General features: G+C 39.5%; 2 protein-coding genes across 3 annotated transcripts in view; one reads left to right on the top strand and one right to left on the bottom strand.

The window, feature by feature from the left end:
* Positions 1 to 7381, bottom strand: part of LOC121724386 (receptor-type tyrosine-protein phosphatase beta-like) — a 43511-nt gene extending 36130 nt beyond the window's left edge. The window contains exon 1 of the mRNA XM_042110910.1: positions 6985 to 7381. Coding sequence (XP_041966844.1) covers positions 6985 to 7053 — 69 coding nt within the window. The 5' untranslated portion in view covers positions 7054 to 7381. The remainder of the gene's footprint in view (positions 1 to 6984) is intronic.
* Positions 7382 to 15128: 7747 nt separating this feature from the next.
* dusp8a (dual specificity phosphatase 8a) overlaps positions 15129 to 16588 on the top strand; it is a 44258-nt gene continuing 42798 nt past the window's right edge. For both annotated transcript variants that reach the window (XM_042110944.1, XM_042110943.1), the window contains exon 1: positions 15129 to 15458. The gene's annotated coding sequence lies outside the window, so the exon portion shown is untranslated. The remainder of the gene's footprint in view (positions 15459 to 16588) is intronic.

Genomic DNA, 16588 nt, shown 5'->3' with positions numbered 1-16588 from the left:
CTGCTCTCACCAAGTATGCTGCACAAATACAAGCTGTTCTCACAAACAATGGAATAGCTTACTGTTCCCCAACTTATCTGGTTTTAATAGGCCAGTCTAATGGAGATTTGAGCAGTCACTAAGAGATGCTCCTATTGCAGGAACCATCCACTGTGTTGCCACCAGCATCTTCATATCCACACAGGCACCAAGTCAATGCAATAGATAATAATTCAATTTGATCATCTAAAAATAGTTGAATGTCATAATTGAAACAGTTCATGTTTGCTGAAATTCACATCTGGGTGTCATAGTTTTGGGATTTCATTTATCTAGTTTCATAGTTTTGTGTGTCTATTTCCAAAACCGAATGCTCTTTTTTTTAGTCCTGTTACAGTAACCCTGTTCCCTGTAGATCTTTGTGTTATAGACCTCTGAAGTTCACCTACAAAAAAGCTGCCATCTTTGAGATCCGGTATCTTGCGATTTTTCCTATGGAAAAAATAATATGGGGGTTTTGAATTATCAACACATTTTTGTCCTCTGCCTTTGATATTGAGTGGCTCCTGTGATGTTCCGTACATTAAGACGGCAAACTTAGATTTTTGCTACCCCAGAGCTAACTTGCAATGCAACTTGCCATAGGTAGTTAGCTTCAATTAACACCCGGATCTCCTTATATGGGCAAAGATGGCAGCTTTGGTTCCTTATAGGCGAACTTCAGAGCTCTATAGTTCATAACTCTTTTTACTTCCTGGTTCCTTTGTTCTTAATTGCCTCTATCCAGCTCTTTAGTCATGTGTATGTAAGCCCTTCTCTGTGTTCAGAACATCTACACATTCACTAATTCATAGCACACTACTGAAAAACTATATGGTGGCTCTTATAGTGGAGTATAGTTATAGCAGGCTATATAGCACCCTTTCTGAATCCGATGTTGTGAGTAAAGACTTGTCGTGTGATTGTGACTCAAATGCAGTATTACACTGGGAATGAGCAAGAGGTTTTGTGAGGATTGCTTTGGGCAGAATTATTAGCTAAATATGAATGAAGTTTCTTCATTCTCCTTGTCTAAATATCCAAAAACAACAACACTAGGCACAAACAAACAAATACAAGTACATAATGCTCAAAAGTGAATTTCATTTCATGGTTAAAACCTAGATGACTAATTCAGACTACAGGAAGTACCACCTTTCCAGAAGGGTGACTTTATTATTCCAAGTGCAGTTAGACAATTGAATGGGGTAATGTTTAGAAGGGAAACATGGCCAATGGCCAAAACAATTTCTTAAATAGTGGAAAGCAGTCAGTAAACTCGTATGGCCGATGAGTCTTCTCAGCCACATTACAGACAAACTAATCTCCTAAAGCATTCACACTCATGCATATTGGCGCATCACACTAAACATGGACGAGAGAAAGCATAGGAAAGAGTTGTCTAAGGATATCAGAAGGAAAACGTATTAAAGGCTGTAAGACTACCTCCAAGCAGCTTGATGTTCCTGTGACTACAGTAGATTTAGAAGTTTATGATCCATGGGACATTGGGACTATCAACCTCCATGGACATGGCAGTAAGATGAAAATACCCCAGACTGAATAGTGCGAATGACAAAGACACAAAGAAAACAACCAAAGAGATATAAGCTGAACTCCAAGGTACATCAGTGTCTGAACACATCATTCTGTTGGGAAAGTAAAAAAAAAAAGTCTGGATTAAAAACGGAATCAATAATGATGGACTAAAGATATTACGTAGAATATTGTCAGTTTTTGTGTACCAACCAAGGAAATGTACCAACATCTGAACATTTGGTCAACATCTGAAACACAGACACAGCGCTATCAGCACTGTCAACACAATTTACCTCTGTGAGAAAGACACCATGTGCTTCCTCTTTTAGATTTCGGATTTCCAGTTGATTTGCATCTTTTTTGGACAGAAAAATGCTTCAATGGACAGGTTATGTTTGGTTACTGTACCCACATTGTTATTCCCCTGGTTGAACCAGAGGTCTAGTGCTACAGTATAATGCATTGCTGAAATTATTCAAATAAGTTGCCTTTATAGTCCTGGCTTGTACACATTTTCCTAAACTTTTGCCCATGGCTTTTATGCATTTGAAAAGATCTTAACATGGCACTCGACTGCTGGCAGCAAACTCACTTTTCCAGTTGCGTACCACCTACGTATTGGCAATAACCCTCACCCTGACACGCACCACAGAGAAACCTGATAATGTGTGATTGTTAACATTGAGTAATAGGCCTACATTTACATGGACATTAATATTCCGATTATAAACTCGACTAAGACAACATTATTAAGATGCTGCCATGTTAACAGCATTTTCTGATTGCCTAAACCCTACATGGTCGGTCAGAATAAGAAAAAATTGAATTATCATAAGACATGTGTATTCTGATCCTAGTTGCATTATTGATGTGCACATTGTTAGTGCAGAACATTTAACAGAATCAACCGTCTTTGCTAGTAATAATAGGACTATGCTGTGTTACATGTAAACAGGAATATGAAATTGAATATTCATGGATTAACTCATGTAAACACCTTAATCACAATATTGTCTTATTCTGAATAAGGACAATAGGCAATACCTGCTTTTGGTAATTTCCATGACTTTTATTGGTTAGGGGCAAGGGTGGTGGTAGTGTGGTGGCTAAGGAGCTGGGCTAGCATGCAGTAGCCTGAAACATTGTGTGCTCAATTCCCGGCTCCCAACATTGTGCCCTTGAGCAAGTTGCTCCAGGGACAATGTAGTCCCTTGTAATAGAATTGACATACTGTATGTACGTCACTTTGGATGACAAGTTTCTGCTAAACGAATGTTATGAAGCTTGTCATAAAGCTTTTAGTTGAGAGAGAGGGGGGGGGGGAGATTACAAATAATATCAAATGGGATTTGGCTATGACATCAGATCAAAAATCAGATTTGAAATTAGAATAACACTTTGCATGGGCATGCAAACCAAATGTATGCTACTGATTCTTAGAAAGTTGCAACCGCCAAATATCAACCTCTTAAATCTTGCGTTTTTTGCATTATTATGCATATATAAAGCTCATATGACATCTGTTGACTGAGCTCCTAAACACTAGGAATAAAGACATCACTGGGTTTAATGGCGCAGTCAGGGATTTTATACAAATAGCTGCCCCCAAACAAAAATAAAACCCTGCGGGGAATTTCTCTAGGAGTACTGAAAGCAGGGGTGAGCTACCTCTTTGGCATATTTCATTTGGTCCATGGTTAAAATATAATGTACATTTTTTTGCACAAAAGCGTCTGCTAATGAATATAAACATAAACATAAACACAAACCAACGTGACATCCTACGAAATCCCTGACTGCGCCTTTAAATGTCCAAAACAAAATGTGTCAAATGTTTTAACTGCATCGTCTGCTAGTTTGACAGATATACAGAAAAAGACAGTAAAAAAGACAGTAACTATGGCCAGTAAACTATAGGGATCACAAGTGTATATTACACAATGAATGTATATGTGCTACTGTGACGATGTGGGGTTTTGGCACCGCCACACCGCACCATAGGGAGCGTCTCTGTGCGCTTAGGTCTGTCTAGGTGGATATGTTATGTTCTGTGCTCAGTTTTGGGGATTTTTTGACTAACAAAAGTAATTCTTATTGAACAAAGTGTTTCACGTTTCCTGCCGATTTCCTTTTCTGGACCACAGCTACAATGAGATGGTATATCTTATTAGCCTATTCATCGATATTGCCCAAATGTCAGCCCACATGGACACTTTTTGAATTTACTGCATTTATTTCCTTGTCCTAAATAGAACACTCAGCACTAGAATTTCCATAGTTAATTATTATATAATCACTCATCCCATATTACTCAAAACAATGACAAAAAAAGAATGACCCTGTTCCTTCTTTAAAGGCCCTGCTATTCCAGGAAGAGACGCTGTGGGTCAGATTCAGCGCTGACTTCATCACATCCATCCCAGGGTAAACTCAGGGAATGAGGAAGCACAAACAAAACTGCAGCAAAAACCCCAGCAAGCAGTTTCCACGTCAGCTCAGTGGCCCATCCTAACCTCAACATTGGGCCCTCCAAATACGGGCTATACTCCAACCCTGCTGCCTTCCCCGTCTTGACTGTAAGGCAGGTGAAATCTATGTCTATATTGCATGCAGCAATGATAACTCCGCCAGTGTGTCAGGACAAGGACTGATGGGAAACAAGCAGAGACCAAGAAGGCCCTCCATCTCTCCCTCTCCACTGGAGAACAATGTGAGGTTTTCCTACTGTTTGAAGGCCTACGTAGACTTCCTGTAGTCTAAAATACCACCAAACGACAGCTGTTGTTAAGAATGCCCCTATGGTAGAAATAAACACTGTAAATGGCTTGAATGTCTTTGTGTCTAAAATAAGGTAGATGAGCTAAAATAGGATGACTGACTTGGTTTCTTCCACATGAGATTAGTTTGTATTACTGAGTTCTACTGAGTACTGAGTACTGAGCATTTTATTATTACATGTTTATTATTAATTGAACTCCAAAAACATTTAAACGTCGCCGACATGAGTACGGTGCACTCTGCTTTCGACATTCGATTACGCTGACAACATTATTCTACCCCGCACACCAGTGGAGGTGGCGGCAGAGTTCGACACTGGTGTGCGGCGTTGTAGATAATGGGATGTAAGTAGAATGTTGAAAGGGCAGTACGTCGCACTCATGTCGGCGCCAGTGTCTGCAACCCTTAACAAACCAACGGCTGCTGCAGCATCGTCCTCTGTAACCAATCTTAAAAACCACACTTGAAAACCTTCAACTAACAGATAGATAGATAGATAGATAGATAGATACTTTATTGATCCCCAAGGGAAATAAAGTAACAGTTTGACACAATGACAAGTGTGCACTTAATAAGACGTAAAAATAAGTTATATTCTTTGATATATGGGCAGGACTGTACAGTATGGCATAAACGGCAATAAACTGGGTTGAAAAGTATCTGCATATCCAATTCATGCTGGTGCCCATAAAAGAAAACTACTTTAGAACAAAAAAATAATTTGGCAAACAATCTCTGTGGCTAGACACATCACTCTTAGGTGGGAAGTCCATTAAGTAATCAAAGGGATAGCATTAATACATGATTGGTTGATTGGTTGATTAATTGACTGAACCCTAAAGCATCACTGTGGCATTGTAGGACATGTTAACTAGAGCACACATGTGTCATACAAATTCGATCAAAAAGAAATGTACGGTTGTACAGCACTAACACGCCATGCTACCACATTCCCTTTCTTACCTGGGAAGTGGATTAAATATCTAGCCTTATCTGAACCCTGTTTGAAATTCTAGCCTACTTCAGCTTGAATGGTTAACCTGTGTTTAGCATCAGGGGAATTTTATTTCCTTATCCTACAACTATCAACACTAGAATTTCCATTGTTAATCATGCACCCCATAATATGCAAAGCAATCTCAAGGCTATGCCTTCAAGGATATGTCCCATACACTTCACTAATGTCAATTTGACATTAATTTACTTATAAACTTAAAATATGGGTTGCAGGTCAAACAGAGATTATATCTGCAAATAATCCATACAGAATACTTTAGTGAGTAAATATTGCTTTTGAAATTATTTACAGCATTGAAATTACTTAGTCAACCCTACAATTCAGAAGATATTCATAGGGGATGTGCTTTTAAGCCCGGACAAAGTAACGTCCCAAAATGGATTGAGGCCACTTTTGACCAGATGTGGCACACTGATGCCGTGTCAATTACAAAGTAGATATGAAAAATAAATAATTCACTTCCTTTCCTATTTTAATTCAAAAGCTCTGTTACAAGTTAAATGTTCCTCATGACTGAACTAGTTATTGTGTGCCTAACTTCCTCATAGGCAGGCATAAACCAGCTGATACTGCCGCTGACCATTTTCTCCCCAGTCAAATGTGAATGATACATTTCTAACCTGTTCTGAGGTCTTTTTGTACATCTGTTTTTTGGTGTCACATTAATTTTATTCATGGCAGCACCAGGAATATGTGAAATAGAGTCGGGCAAACTGTGTACCGACCAAAGCATGACACACAAGTGACACATAAAGTCCTGATACAGAGGATGATGTAGCAGGAGCCCACAGAGTGAACCACCACATCGGTAGACACAGCAGGGAAGAGAGGAGGTAAGTCAGAAGGCAGAAGAATAACAGGAAAGAGGTGATGTAAATCCCTTTAAGGTGCTGCTCCACACCCACACTCACTCACTCTCTCTCTCTCTCTGCCTCTCTCTCTCTCTCACACACACACACACTCATGTATCCCTGCCTCCAGAGCACATGAGCTGCAGCTTTTCTACTAGGACACAGTATCTGTCCTGACCATCACTGTGATCTTTTTGGTGGCAGTGCCAAGCCATTTTCCTGAGTATTTAAGATGGGTGTCTTTCTAGCAAGCAGTTCTAGCAAGCAGCCCATCGGGACCACAATAATGTTGGCTTAGCCTACACACGTTCTGTTCATGACATAATTATACATGAAAGCGACTCCAAAAAAGTATTATAGGCGTAGGTCTACTTTATAAACTGATCAATAAGTCAAGTAAATTTAGTAACCAAACAGCAACAAATCTGGTCTCATTATAGTCAGAATAAGTCCAATACATGTCTCAGACCCATTAGAGTTTCATCGATTTCAGAAGTTGGTCCACATGGTCACAATCTACGTTTTCCTTAAAAGCAGAGCATTTTCATAGCATAGCATTAGACCATTAAACATACATACATACATACATATCCACATACATACATAACGTATACAATAAGACCATTATACTAGCCTACTTTAGGTTACTGTCCACATATACCTGTCAGGCGCAACAGGTGCATTTGCCAACTCAAACAAATACGTTCATGTTGTAGGCTAGGCAAGATTCTACATGTCTCGCCAGGCACAAGAGGTCCATGCAATTAAATAAAAACCTACCTTGAGGAGGATGCAGGTGAATATCAGCGTCCACTGTACGGTGCGCGTGAAGAACTGCCGTAAAATCATGCTGGATAGATGACTGAAATTAACATGCGCTACAAAGCAACTGCCTTTTACATTTCCCGATTCACTCGAATGAGAATGCAGTAAAAAATAAGACGTAGGCTACAATGGATTTAAACTCGCAACAACAGCAACGGTAATGACAAACCGCTACTGGTGATAGGAAAGTTTTGTGTTCCTAGTTGGGAGGAGCGGTGAAGAGTCCAGTGTGCGGATTAGCGTCACTTTTTGAAATTGCTCCGCGTGCTCTTTACGCCTTCACTGCTGTACCCTCACTACACTTCCACTCTGTTTTACAATTCAGACTGCTTTTTATCCTATACTGCCTGTAATCAAATTGCTGCAGTCGTTCGCTGCTCCTGGCTTTTTCTGTTGTCTAACTGACCAGTGGTTGTCCTGAGCAGAGGAAGTTGGAGGATTCTTAAATTAAAAAGCCATCCCACATTCTTGCCATAACTTAGCAGGAAAGGACCAAGGAATGCATCAAGCGCGTCCCTTAACAATACCATGAATGGCTAATGTAAATAGGCTGTGACGATGAAAAGACCCAGCCTATTGATCATATCTTCTAATAAATGAAAGGAATATGAATACATTTAGGACAGGTGGAAGTTAATTGCGATTGCAATTACGATTAGGATTGTATTAAGGGCCCCTCAGTCTGTTTTATTCGTTGTATTGGGAGAAAAGAAACTTTGATGTCAAGTCCACCCATCCCATGTCCAGTCTTTGTACAGTCATATAGTGTCTCATTCAGTAACTTTGCCTGACAACATTATGTGAAAATGCAAATAGGTATATTATGAAAACAATGATGCATTAGTTGTGTACTCACCTCAGTTTTTAGGCTACTGCCTCTGGATTAATAGATTTGTTGTTCTAAGCATTGGAACCCCCGACCCATTTAAACATTAATAGTAAAGAATGTGTTGAATGGCTGCTCTCATATACATTTATTTATATGAATAAACTTCTTCTTTGCAAGGCAACGTACATTTGTGTGTTGGACCACACTGCATGTTTTGTCCCAGTGAAATAGACGTCAAGCAGTGAAGGGACTGATACAAAACTGGGTGTTTGTACACATTTATTCCTTTGGAAAATAATACACAAAACATGCCTCCAGGCTCTGATGTAAGACAGCATCCAATGCATATCGCTTCATATAGCTTTTCTTCCATGTTTAGGAGTTTGGGGATTTTTAGGACTTTTCTGGACTCACCTTGTCTAAGGGGCCTTGTCATTTCAATTCATTTCTCTGAAGTGCATTTTTCAAAAAAAAGAAAAAAACTTCTCAGTAAATGGCCAGTATGCAGCTGTGCTGGTGTGAACATAGGGCTGGACAGTTGCTAATTCAAATAATCAGAATACGACCATATTTTGGTCATTTGTTGACCCTTGTTCAATAACTTCACATGTAAAACTTCACATGTAAAGTTCATGGCAAACAGGGGTTAAATATCAGACAAGTCAATAGGAGTGGCACCGCTGAGAAGTGTAACAGTTTTAAATGGTAGCCAGAGTGTCTGAATATGATGGACAATCTTACACTTCTGAATAGTGATTCTTCATGCTTCTTAAAAGGAAATTATGCTAGGTCACTTTGACAAGAACGCAACATATTGCCAGTGCCTTTTAAAAAAAAACACATTATTAAAGTGGAAATAAGTGAACAGACATGAGGGGGGGGGGGGGGGGTGGGTCCTGAGTTTAATGAACAAAATGATGTTCTTCTTAAAGACTCTCTCAGAGGGAGAACTAATAGGAATTAGTTTCACACCATTGCTTGAGAGTCACTATGTGTCAAATAGACATGGTCATCATGATAGATTCAGCATTTTTTCTACACTGGAAACACATCCTGGAAAGTAAGTGAACTTTCAAACACGGGACACACACGATTTGACTATATGAACACTTCCCAGTATCACTGACACAGATGGTATTTAAAGAACTTCACTCACTATCAGACATAATTTGCATTAAACAACAGTTCATGTGTGGTAAACCAAACCACATTTCTTCTGAAATGCTGCATGTAAATATCTTGACCAGTAGATGATGAAACACCAAGGTTGATTTTGCACCATTAGATTAGATCAAATTGTTCAGATAAAACTAATGCATTCTCGTTTTCAGAATTCTTTCAGCTTAAGCTCTGTGAGCTAGATTTAGAGAAGGAACAGCTGTAGAATCCGTTCGATTTTAAATTGGCAAATTATTTAATATATGCAAAACTGTTCTATAAAGTTTAATGTTACTGTATGATAAATGTAAAACAAATACCTGCCAATTAACTTTAGAATATTATGCCAACTATAATCTTTTATGGACTTCAGTGCTATGAAAGAAAAACATTGATGTGTGTGTGTTTGTGTGTGTGTGTGTGTGAGAGAGAGAGAGGGATGTTGGTGTGGTAAGATATTAACAAAGAAACTACTACAGATACTGTACAATTAAATACAATTTTCATCTGAAGCCAACAACTCTCTCCCATGCTTTTCTTTGTCTTGTTCTCACATCTCATTGCAGATTCACTTTACCACTATCTTTGTCATTGTTCACATTTCATAAGATTATTCCTTGCTGTCAAGTTTGTTGTCACAAATTTAAATGAAAAGAGAGAATTTTGAAGATGCAAAACCCCCAATCCTACAGCAGTTAGTCAACCACTAATCCTATGTATGTGTGAGCCAGGGTTGGATTTGAATACCAAAGTGATCTCTGATTACAGCACCTCAAAAAGGTATGGAGCATTTATGTGTTCCATAAATTATGCAGTCAGCTGGCTGGTCAGATTGTATGCTTCCTCAGAAGAGGAGGGTCCTTCACAGAGACCCAGGACCCAGGTCCTTCACAGAGACCCAGGACCCAGGTCTGCCTAGAGCACACAGTTGAGACAATGGCACTTCCCAAGAGTGTGTACTCTGGCACACAGCCACATTCCAAAAGTTCATGAATCCCTAACCACGTGGCAAGGTCTTCATATAGTATTTAAAATGAATATCGGTAATTAAGGAAGACAATAAACCGTCACCTCTGGTTTATTGGGAATAATATTTTGGGTTAGGCCAGGCTTTATATACCTAAACACTGAATGGAGCTTTATATAATACGTAAGGGATAATGTATTGTCTGCCGGTCAGTTATCGGTTATCGGAAAATAAGTCCCAACAGGACGAACAGGCCCCTGATGCGAAGCGGAGCTGTATTTAGTTGGTTTTCCATGCAGTCCACATGGATTGGCACATGCCCTCCAATCACAATATATTATATTAGTATACGTTTGTTGTGCCCTTACAATGTTTGTTTGTCTTTTATGTTCACTATTCATAAGCAGAATTACCTAAAATTCACTGAGGTGATGAATGTACTTTGAAGCTGGTATCATATATAATGTTTGGCATTATAAAATGTAATATACAACCCCTGAGATGGAGCTATTTTCAGTGACTTATTCCCCTTCTTAATACGTTTTGAAACAGAAAAAAAGTTTTTATAGTGTTTTATAGCAGTGACCGGAAACAGAGGGAATGTTTATGGAGGACGGGGGCAGCATTTGACTTCGACTTTCTGAGTAGCAGCTCACTGCGTGCTCTTGGGTGGAACATCCTTACATTTCCTCACTCTAGTCCTGTCTGGGTCTTTTCATTAAGACAATAATGTCTGGTTACTTTTAGGAAATGATAACATCTTGCATTAGTAGATGTGAACATTCCTTGAAAAGGGAACATAGAAAGGATGTGTTACTTGTTATGTTTCAATCAAGGGGTCAAGAATCTCCTGGATCTCATCCAATGAAATGTCTTCACGAAGAATGGACGTCTTTGCAGTTATATGCAGAATTCTGCTGTTATGTTAGCACAACTAATGGCAGAAAAAATCATTTGAACAAAGAATTGGCATAATCCTCAGCTATGTCCATCCAATACGTTAGCATTGCCAACCCACTATCATGCAACATACTGTCTACTTTGGTGTGAGGTTTATAGCAATCCTTGAAGATCAGCATCTACATCTGCACATAATCTCCTTTTCAAATTGAGTTGAATTTCATCTGCCCTGAGCTTTTCACATTTATTGAACTGTAGCCAGTCTTTACCTGAACATACTTGTTAACAGTGAACGTGAACAAATCAAGCTACAGTAGTAGCTACCGGTAGCTCATCTTTCAAGCATCCAAGAAATCAGCGCAGTGAGGAATGTGATTGGGCCCCATCACATTCAGTGTGGATAGGATGTAAATGCTGCTTCAGCAATGCAGAGCAGGTGTGGTCGTGCTGAGAGCTTAGTGATTGTGCAGCACAGTTCCAATGGCAAAAGCCTCTGTGCTATCCCTCTTAGAGGTCAGACTGTGTAAACATCATCATGGGAAGGTCTCTGCTCCGTATCGTCCGCTCCAGAGAGACGGCTTAATCTGATGATGTATTACCCCCACCCCCCCTTTAGTATTGAATAGGGGATTACAGTACAAACCCCCTGACAGAGGTCACCCATTTCCCTGCGGGTAACTAAACTCATGTTTGGCTTTGAAGCAAACACTCATGATTGCAACAGCGAGAGAAAAGAGAGGAGTCCCCTGGCAATTACTATCTTTGCGTTGTTTACGCTCATCAAATTGGTCCTAATTGCACACATGAATCATGCTAAAGGTCTGTTTATAGCTCACCACAGCTCCCTCTACAAACATGCAAGTAATGTCATATAAATCAACTTTCTATTTTTTTTCTTCTTTGCAATTTCATGTAACTTTGTTCACAGCTGTAAGATGTTGTATCTCTCCAAGCCCTATCAGTGACCTGTGTCATTTTACCATATGGCAAATGGCTATCACCTCCCACGAGGATGCTCCTGGACTGTGTCACTCCTGCCGTTGATCTCCTGGGTCTGGGTGTGACCATCATTATCTTCTCCCACTCCAGTAGAGACCAGTTCCTGTCCTGCAGTCCTGTCAAGGGCCATTTCACATAAACAGGGACAAGACTCACATATATACATCCACATGAAGATCTTCCTTGTCATATCCATCTTTTCCAAAACGTTAAATCATAAACATTGTATGAAAAGACATGTATGTTTGTTTTGTTGTTGAGCTGTGTGGCAAATGAAGAGATGTCAGCAATTGATGTAAGAACTAATCAATTTACTATATTATTCTGATATGTCAGGATAGTGAGGATGGTCCAAAATCATAACAATGGGCATCTAGTAACCTGCACAACAAATGATTATAGCTATCTGTCACAAAGGGAGCTATCTGTCACAAAGGGATGATGTCATTGCCATTATCTTTGCACAATAACACAGAGAGTATCACAAATTAAACTTTTGTGTAGTGATCATAATGCTACAAAGTATTTTGCAGAAGTTACCTTAATTACAAAGGGACGGTATTGTCATGATCTGCATACAGTGGGAATTATATAAATGAAACTCCTTAATTATCTATGACTTGCAGAGTAGTTTGTCATTTCTGTGGCATCAAAAGAAGTAAGTTCATGAGCTGAGAGTGTGGTATAACAACATATTGTCAAAAAATGGTGGTCACTGATACACTTAAATTTTTTTATAATTGAGCATCTTATATACTTATGTTGTGAAATATCATTACTAGACTTTTCAATAGTTAAAAGGTTGGACAATTAACAGAAAAGCACAATGAAATTGAAAAAGATTGAAAGACCACAAGACCACAAAGACCTAGACCACAGATCACAAAATCAAGCATCAATACAATGTTAATAGTAAAGCGTTACATTGGCTCACCTGGCTCACTGGCTTATTCGCTTCATATGCAAGAGTCACTGAAAAACATGAAAATATTTGCTGTTTATGCAATTCAAATATTTATGTCAAGATTGTTTCCCAATACTGGAAATAGAAACTCAGACCCTGAGGTGGAAACTGCTGGACACAATTGATCAACAAAATTTACTCACAGGTTGTGTTTTGAAGAGGATAATAATAATAATAATAATAATAATAATAATAATAATAGAAGTAGTCATAGTATGATAAACTTCTGATTTTCTGATTTTGAGGACAGGACATTTTGAGGACAGTGACCTATTATAAGAATATGTGACACAAAAGCATGTTCACTCCAGCCATGCAAACAGAAAGGAATGCTAAAATCAAGATAAGACCTCTCTCATCTGCTGCAGTGGTGACTGCTTGTGTAATCTTAAAATGAGACAACTCAAGGCTGCAGCCTATCTGATTCTCTGAAATCATTAACCACCCACCAAACTCTCTGTGTTTGCTGTTATCCCCTGAACGATTCCTACTGGTTTTGCATCTAAAGATGGAGCATGGCAAATTAGCTTGGGAAAGAACCTACCCTTAAAATGTTTTCGGTAACTTTGCATATATATGCAAGCACCTGTGTGTTAGTGTATATTTATGGGCATGCATGTTTTGTGTGCATGCGTGGGTTTGGTTTGTATACAAGACCATGACAAAGTGTGTGTGCCTGTGCATTTGTGTGTGTTTATTTGGTATGACTCATTCTTCACTGTCTTGATTAAAATAAAGTGTTCATGTATTTGTCACTGGTATCTCATTTGCAGTGGTTGAACTAAGATATTTCTAGAGTATCTGCTAAACTGTTGCAGGGGATATGTGGCTTCACTGGAGAACAATGTCAAAGTGTTGGTGGCTAAATAAATGTGAATTTACCAAAAACAGCCATGATTATCCCCCATCCACACACACATTTAACCTTTTTATACTTGTTTCCGAAGAAGAGATATCTCCCAAATTACGCCTTTGACATAGGCCTAGCTAGAGACAAAAACGATAATTAGGACTATGTTATAAAAGGAATGTGTAACTTTTTATGACACATTTTGCAACATTACAGTTTTATGAAACCAGGAACTAGCCTTGCGAGCCAGACCCACATTAAAATGTAGGGTCTGGGCACTCACCGTTCGCAGTGCTCAGTCCGAGGGGCGGGATAATCAGTTGTCTTTGAAATTCCCTCTGCACGCAATAGGATGCAATAGGATATTTGTTTTCAAGTAGCAGGGAATTCAAGCCAAACCCTTGCAACTCTGCCATCAATCATTATGTTAAGCCCACCAAACGACTCTATACACGATTTCAATGCCCTGATTAAGTTTCGATTTCTGGAGCTCACAAGCCAACGGAGAGTTGCTAGACTAGCCCTGGCAGCTGCCGCTAGGGGCGCGTCTAGATTTCTAGGCTAACCAGGAACCTCATCACTTAAAAAATCCAAACTTGTACCTTCTATATTTAAGCAGTAGATGGCAGCATGTGAAACACTCCAAATCCTCCACCTGCCACCATCAATGAAAACAACAACCTCATTCTGCAGTTATTCTTCCTGTTCATTCCACTCTCACTTCCACACTCCAAACAGCATTGAATTGCATGGCATAGGCATAGCGTATTTTTATTATTTTGACCTTCATATTGATTGATTGTTATGTTTTCGTTAGTTTTGCCTCTTAAAATAGGATATCTCACACAAATGTAACCTTGCCTAGACTACTTTCATTAATCCATCACCAGATGGCGTTCGTGTCATTTATGGTCTAATTCCCGGGACCACCACATTTTCTTTAGACATCTAACTTTCATTTTCATTTCATTTTCAAGTGCAAATACTCGCTGCTATTCTTTACAGTATGTCTGTCATGTAGGCCCTCTGTCAGAGCTGATTTATTATCTTTGTGTATATCTTAGGCTACACACATGTAGGTCATGACAACCCCCTACAGTCTAGCTTATGTTCTATTCTTAATTTTCTTTTTATTTCTAAAACCGAATTGTCATCGACCCACTTAATTTTCACTGAGCTTGTCTCATTTATTCACAAGCGAATCATAGGTGAGCTGACCCACAACAACTACTTACTCTGCGACACACCGGCAATATCTGCTAGGCTCAGTAAATACAGACTATGAAATCCTTGTGTCTCTTTAATCTAGGGATCAGAGCGCTGACGTCAGCTAACCCCTGAGCCGCCGGCTCTCATTGGTCGAGAATGACGTCAGGCATTTTTCCCCCTGAACCATGACCTCATCCTTAGTTCATTTTTAGTGCACCTTCTGGCGAAGGCTACCTCCGAACTGCAAAAACCTAGGAAATGCAGATAATTGTTTATAATTGTCTAACTTAATCTACACACAATGGCCCACATAAGAAACACACCAAATATGCTAGCTGATGTCCTCGCTCGCGGTCATATGTAGGTTTACCGGCTATTAATTTTTCGCACAGCAAAGAGCTCACTGTCACTAGAATGAACTCATCTGGACGGTCTGCCCAATGGCACCGCAACCCTATGATTCGTAAACAGTGACACTCACTGGCGAATGGCTGTGCCTTGTCGGAGTCCGCTGTCACATTGGGAGGTAATTCCGTGGACTGTGGAGCTTGAGGTGAGTAGGTCTTTGTCATTTTGTATTCGCCTAGCATGTCCCTGGAATGTAAGTGTTGTTGTCTTGTGCTCTGTCAGACTTAAAATGTTTTTTTTATTTAGATGCTAAGACGTTAGCGTACTACTCAGCCAAAGCGCTTCACCGCAGCCATGGAATAGGCTACATAATTAACTGGACTATAACATAGATTCCATTATTGAATGCCTCTCAAAATTCTGTGGAGAACCCAAATTCACTAAAAACATCAGCAGTAAGCAATGAATCTTCTATTAATCCAACATTACTCTGATTGGCATGATATCGAACGGTAGACGCGCCGAATCATTTTAATGCCCGTCTGTTGGTGAGAGCTGTCATCTAACCACCGTTGTTATAGAGCTGGATTTTGCGTGGATTGGCTTCGACTAATAGTTTTAATTCTCTCCTGCCATTCAGCGCTATGTGTCCAGGCCTGTTCTAATAGCGTCTCTTTACTTACAAAACAGACTAGGCTACATTCTAGCCTATGCTGCGCGCTATACATTGACAGCCATTATTGCGCTAATTGTAATTACACCATAAGACAAAGGTTAATAACATTCAGATTGCCTTTAATTTTCCTGAAGCCAACCAATTCATTAGGCTACTTTCGAAAATATATATATTTTTTAACCGCGTTTCAGAGCTATGTTAATCATCATCCCACTAGGACAACTGGCTTTCAGTAAGCGGCAGTGGCAGGCTTGTTTGTGTTGTGCTGGTGGTGAAAAGCTGTTTTAGCCAACTATGCCTTTCAGGCTAAACACGATTGTTTTAGTAATAGATTTCACCTGAGACTGCCTTGGTAGGCCTACAGTAAAAGCTATGAATAGCTGACTGATCCTACATTTTCCAACCACTATAACCTACATAGGCTACCGTGTACTATCAACAAAGACATGTATTTTTGTCTTTGATCATAGGATGTGTGTGTCCAAGGCTGAGTTTTTTTTTACCAGATAAGAGGACAGAGAATGGATGAGACTGCTAGACAGAGATTAATGGTGTCACATTGGATGGGAATATGGATCAGGCTGAGGCCTATGGGCTAATCTGAGTGGATGGCCTGGTTTAGGCAAATGCATCTCTATCCGCAACTACCCACACAAGCT

Source organism: Alosa sapidissima, chromosome 11, assembly GCF_018492685.1.
Source record: "Alosa sapidissima isolate fAloSap1 chromosome 11, fAloSap1.pri, whole genome shotgun sequence".
Lineage (NCBI taxonomy): Eukaryota > Metazoa > Chordata > Actinopteri > Clupeiformes > Clupeidae > Alosa > Alosa sapidissima.
Note: the sequence above shows the minus strand (reverse complement) of the source record. Positions and strands in the feature narration are given on the sequence as shown.